General features: G+C 42.1%; 1 protein-coding gene across 1 annotated transcript in view; it reads right to left on the reverse strand.

The window, feature by feature from the left end:
* Positions 1-4,991, reverse strand: part of DDX41 (DEAD-box helicase 41) — a 31,111-nt gene extending 26,120 nt beyond the window's left edge. Inside the window, exons 1-5 of the mRNA XM_058169406.1 lie at positions 4,835-4,991; positions 4,588-4,752; positions 903-1,062; positions 748-822; positions 22-82 (exon numbers count right to left, since the gene is read on the reverse strand). Coding sequence (XP_058025389.1) covers positions 22-82; positions 748-822; positions 903-1,062; positions 4,588-4,752; positions 4,835-4,858 — 485 coding nt within the window. The 5' untranslated portion in view covers positions 4,859-4,991. The remainder of the gene's footprint in view (positions 1-21; positions 83-747; positions 823-902; positions 1,063-4,587; positions 4,753-4,834) is intronic.
* Positions 4,992-6,000: the final 1,009 nt, after the last annotated feature.

A 6,000-nucleotide genomic window follows, 5' to 3' on the forward strand; every position in this document is an offset into this window, starting at 1 on the left:
GTACAATCAGAGTACATTTACCTGGTTTTAATTGGATCATCATATGTGATGCCCTTTGCCATTTCCTTCACAGACATCAGAGCTACACAAGAAAAAGATAGCAGTCAGCAGCCATGAAAAAATAAAAGCAACCTATTTGAACATGGCTTTATCCTATGCAATAGCAACAGAAGGTTAAAGTTCCTGGGAAGAACTCGGGATTTATGGTACAGACATAGAAAACCTTCCATGAATGGATTGTTCTGCAATTTTGGCATGAATCTGGAACATATATGTTCCAGAGTGAGGTAAAAAAAAAAAGTCAACAGAAGTTACAGTACATAGTAGAAGCTAAACTGAAATAAGGGAATCAAAGGCACAGAAAATTTGGGTACGCATAGCAGTGGAGGCACAGGAAAGGAAGGTAAGAAAGATCAAGTGAGGAGACCCACTGGCCATCTAGACAAGGTGCATCAGCCCTGTCCTATTCTCCTGAAAGACCTCTCTAGGTCTGTCTCAGCCAAAACTTGGAATAACTAAAATGTTATGGGTTACGGTTTGGCTGGCCACAAGCATTCCAGAATGGCCCATCCAAACATCTGAGCTTTAACATGCTTCTTCTAGACATGAAACATAATGCATGTTTTATTGTCTACATGTTCAAAATTAACTGTTATTTCCCAGCTATCCCAATTTTACCATCTTCTGTAACATCAACACCATTTTCCCAAGTACCAAAGCTATTTGGAAAAAAAAATAGCACTTTACCTCGCCCTTCTGCCACACTTTCCAGGATCTTTTCTTCTTCTTTAAGCTGTTTCTCTTTAGCGGATTCCTTACGTGCTGGGAAGAATAATATATTAGATAGTTAGCCCAAAATCTTCTCTCTAGTAATAAATCAAATCTTGTATGTTGATTGTTACCTTCTGCCTTCTCTTTGAGATGCTGGTGCTGATCCAAAAGGCTGATGTTAGACTGAGGGCCCAGGGGAATGTCATCTTCATCACCATGATACTCACTGCCACTGTCTCTTTGTTCCTCCTCCAGCACTCCTTTGCGACGAATCTGCAGCAACTTTTGCAACTAGAAGCATAAAGTTATGAGCTGAGAATTCCATTAGAGGAAGGCTTTAACTACTAGTGCCTTTGCAGACACAGATCTTGTATTTGTTGGAACCCTCTGAGATTTGTATTCTCAACTGTATCTCAGTGAAACTCACCTCATCAATATGTATCTAACCTATTCAATTCTGTCTATTTCTAGACTAATTTTAAATAATCAGATTTTATTTTTATTTTTCACAACAATATGAAAAGTACTTTCAGATATTAAAAGAGTGAGTAGGAATCAAGGGGAATGAGAATCTAAACTCATATAAATCATTTTAGAGTACTATATTCAAATTTTCACAAAGTGCAAAAATTATACCAAGGTTCTTATAGCATAGCTTTTGAGAGATGTGTTTTATAGAACTGGTTAACATAGTTGAAGTATTTCCCCAAAATAAATCTGAATGTCCACAGAAGAGAAAATGAAAATAACCATATGATATACAGTTGTGGGAACTACGGCAATATGTCTAGTCTAATGAAGAGATGGACTAGGGGAAACATGATAGTCTTCCAATATTTAAGGGGCTATTACAGAGAAGATCTATCTATTCTCCAAACCATCTGAGGGCAGGACCAGAAGTAACAAGTGAAAGATTATTAAAGACATCCAAGCTAGAATTAAGGAAAAATTTCCTGACAGTAAAAATGACTTGCCTCCAAAAGTTGTGGGTACTCTTTCACTGAAAGTTTTCAAGAGGTTGGACAAACTATATATCTGAAATAGTATAGGGTCTCCTGCTGAAGCAGGGAATCGGAATAGAAGACTTCCAAGCTCCCGCCCCACCCTGTTATTCTATGTTCTATGTATACATCTTGAGAAGTTCCACTCTTGGTGAAAACGAAACATACATTTTACAATGAGAATTTCATAACTACATTAGTGCTATGATAATCAGAGGCAGAATTATATCTAACCATCAGTGGTAGAGAACATGAATAGGATCTTACAGTGCTCATGATTTAATGACATCTAAATAATGCCACCTGACTGTGATTCCAGGTGGTCGCTAATACTTAAGCAGACCACAATACTACATTAGTATTTCCTTGGAACTATCAGGGCTTTTGTTACATTGCCTACATGGGATAATAGTAGCACTGAAATTATATTCAAAAAAATTACAAAAATGTTTATCATTATGCTGCAATTAATTCAAGCCTTGGTATGTATTGCCATAGCTGTATTTAGTGGAACCTCTCAAAGCAGGGTGACACTAATATCTTGTGCTATTATCCTGTCCACAGAAATATTGCTGCCTTACAAAGCAGGTTCATTCAAAAGTCTAATTAAATTGCAGTTCTGTATATAATACTTGGATCTTAGTACTTGGAAGTATATTATCCATTAATTACTGTTCTTTATATCACCCAGTATGCTCTTTACTAACTAAAAAGCATTACGCTGAGCCAGTCATACGGGACTTGCTCCAAATATTGCTGAGCAACAACTCTCAATCATCAATCATTAAGCACAACTTAAGGTGGGGTGTTTTGGAATTCAACATCTGATGAGCTACAGCCAGAGATGGCACGCAGCACTCTCTCTGTGGGCATGTGAGCTGTTGCCCCAGTTCAGTGCTGCCGCACATGCGCATGTGCGTCCCACCAGGCTGGCCTTTGAGTCTCTGCCGCGCATGCGTGGGGCGTGTACAAGGGGGCTTGCGCACATGCATGGGGGGTGGGGTACACGCACAGGGGCTGCACCTGCATTGCATTTTGGAGCTTCGAGCGCTTACGTGCATTCACATGTGTGCGCTCGTGCTTTGGGCACTCAGTCCAGAAAAGGTTATTTATTTTATTTATTTTTATTTTATTAAATTTTTATACCACCCTTCTCCCGAAGGACTCAGGGCGGTGTACAGCCGGAATAAAATACAAAATATATACAATTAAAAGAAATTAAAATAAACTATTACTAAACGGCTGGTAATTTAAAAGATTTAAAAATTTAAAATATTACTAAAACCCCAATTTAAAATCAACTATTTATGCCAGTCCTGCATAGGTTAGCCATCACTGAGCTACAGGCTTCCCATATTTGTTTTAATTACTGAGCACAAAACAAAAAAGTTAGTGTTAAGTGAGCCGCATTTAAGAATAATATTTTAATAATGCCAGTAGCTATTACAGATCTTATAAAAATGACAAAAAGAAGCACCTTTTAGATCATGGGTGTCAAACTTGTGGCGTCACATCGCCATCACAAGAAGTTTCGCTATGTTTTTCCCGTTCACAGAGCTGGGGTGGACTTGGCCTGTGCGTGACGCATCTGGCCTGCGGGCCACAAGTTTGACACCCCTGTTTTAGATCTACAGTATCGTAGCACAATTGCATTTACCTGCATTTCCTGGCTCCCTTTTCATTCAATTGTATCTGATTCTCAAAGAGCACCTGGAAAAGTCCTTGCAGGGTTTTTTTTCAAGGTTAGCTTACTTATTACTTTTTTTACTTATTTACATTTATATCTCGCCCTTCTCCGAAGACTCAGGGCGGCTTACAGTGTGTAAGGCAATAGTCTCATTCTATTTGTATATTTACAAAGTCAACTTATTGCCCCCCCAACAATCTGGGTCCTCATTTTTCCTACCTTATAAAGGATGGAAGCCTGAGTCAACCTTGGGCCTGGTGGGACTTGAGCCTGCAGCAATTGCAGGCAGCTGTGTTTTAATAACAGGCTATCTTACAGCCTGCGCCACCATGGCCCTTATCAGAAGTGGTTTGCCATTCTTCCTGAGGCAATGAGGTAACTTAGATGGAGTGATTAGGGCCAAGATCATCCAGATGACTCTGTGCCTAAGGCAGGACTGGAACTCACAAAATGTCCTGGTTTCTAGCCTAATGCCTTAGCCACTACATCAAAGTGGCTCTCATTTATTGTCTTACAGCACAACAATTTATAGGGATTATTTAGGGCAAGGATTTTCAATCTTTTGTATCTAAATCAAGATCAGCTATATGCCCTTTCAGGATAAGCAAAGCACTACATGACAAAAGTTTTGAAACCATTATGCAAAATGATTCTATTAACTCTCACTTTACCAAACATACTGGGACCCACTATGATAGATACACAAAGGCTACTTTTCTCAAAAGAAGATGTGTATGTTCATGGACGTTTTTAAAGTATATTTACATTTTATGTTAAAAGCTTAACTAAAGTGCCAGTGACTTTTCTGATATACCACTCAACGTATTTCTGCGTCTCACCCATCTGCCACAGACTCCAGTGGGGAACCAGTGACCTAGGGTTCCTCTTCTTTGGTCCCTAAAACATACAACTAGCTGCGGAGAACCAAAGATTGGGACCAACAGAGCAACCAATAGAAAAGGGGAAGCAGAAAAAGTGCACCGACCCTTAACTAGAAGACTCTAGAAAATCCTCAATAAGGCTGCATAGGATCGGGTCACAGGCCCCGCAGCTGCGCAGTGAGGAGACAACAACAAGCGGTGTCCGTTAAGGGCTCCCACCGCCCCACGACAACCTGCCCCACGTTACCAGCTCCTGTTTGCGCTGCTTGAGGGGCACATAAGGCTGATAGCCTTCGTCTGCGTCGTCATCTTCCTCCTCCTCGACCTCTCCTTTCACTCTTTCTTCTTCGTCATCGTCTTCTTCTTCTTCTCCAGACAGGCCCGACGCTTCCGATTCTGGCTCGTGCTGCCTCTGAGAGGGTGAGGAGAAAAGAGTCACTCGACCGACGTTCACCAACCGAGCCCGGGACCCCACCGGCCCGGTGCGGCCTTACCTTCCTGCTACTTCCGGTCTCCATGTTTTCAAACTACTCCGCTCGCTCGACCTTCCGCGCGTGAGCGCACAGACGTATCCAATGAGGGAAACGTTACCGTTGCTTAGCAACAGCAGCCCGCGCCGACAAGCAAAACAAGGCAAAAAAAATTCTCGCGACGAAAACGGATGTGCGACCGGCGGAAGCACAAACGGAGGGAAGGTGAAGCGGAAGTCCGGTCTAGGGCCGTCGGGCGCAGAGGAGCGCGTCGGGAACCCTGCCGATTGCAGGCGCTAACCTTAGTTGGCGCTAATAGCGCGGGTTCGCTTTTGCGACCTCTGTAGTCGTTTCCGGCAAGAAGGAGTGCGAGGTGCAGTCCGGCAAGAAGAACCCCATTCTGTATGGGGCGCTTGGTGCTCTCTGAGTTGCCTTGTTTTCTTGCAGACGTTTCATTACGCGTCACTGATGATGTTACCTAGTTCGGGTAATGAAACGTCTGCAAGAAAACAAACCAGCTCAGAGAGCACCAAGCGCCCCGCATGTCCTGAGCTACAAATATTCTCCTTTATTGGTCCCATTCTTTGTGGCTGGAGTCGCTGCTGAATCAGCAGATGGAGGGTCGCGTTTCTGGTCTGCCGTCTGTCAGAAATTGTGTAGGCAGGGTCTCCTGCTTAGCCGGGGATGGGGTGGGGAGTTGGACTAGATGACCTACCAACGAAGTCCCTTCCAACTCTGTTATTCTGCTTCTCTCTGGATTAGAGGGCAACAAGACTATGGAAGACTCTGGAAAACGTGGAGACCAATTCTAAGAGTGTATTTCGTAAACCTTAGCCTGATGCTACGTGTGCTTTCTTGTCTCTGGGCGTGCAGAATAATATAGGCAACTACTTTTAAAGTGCTGTTCCATCGAAGTTGGGGTTTATTTTTAGGCTGAATTTGAGGTCGTCGTCGTCTGTGCTATTGAGATACAACTAATGGGGTTTCAAACAAGAGGCCCTTGATTTGTTCCTGATATTAGCTTGTGTATTAAAGCAGTAGCATAATATGAAAAGGAGTCCTAATCTAATAAAATGTAAAATTAAGAAATAAATGCCCCTGCTGTTTTTCAACTGATCCAGAATTTAGCAAACAGTGCATAATTAAGTAGGATAATAAATGGTGAGCTTCAGCATTCAACAGATTTTAGA

The sequence above is a fragment of the Ahaetulla prasina genome, chromosome 2, assembly GCF_028640845.1.
Source record: "Ahaetulla prasina isolate Xishuangbanna chromosome 2, ASM2864084v1, whole genome shotgun sequence".
Taxonomy (NCBI): Eukaryota; Metazoa; Chordata; class Lepidosauria; order Squamata; family Colubridae; genus Ahaetulla; species Ahaetulla prasina.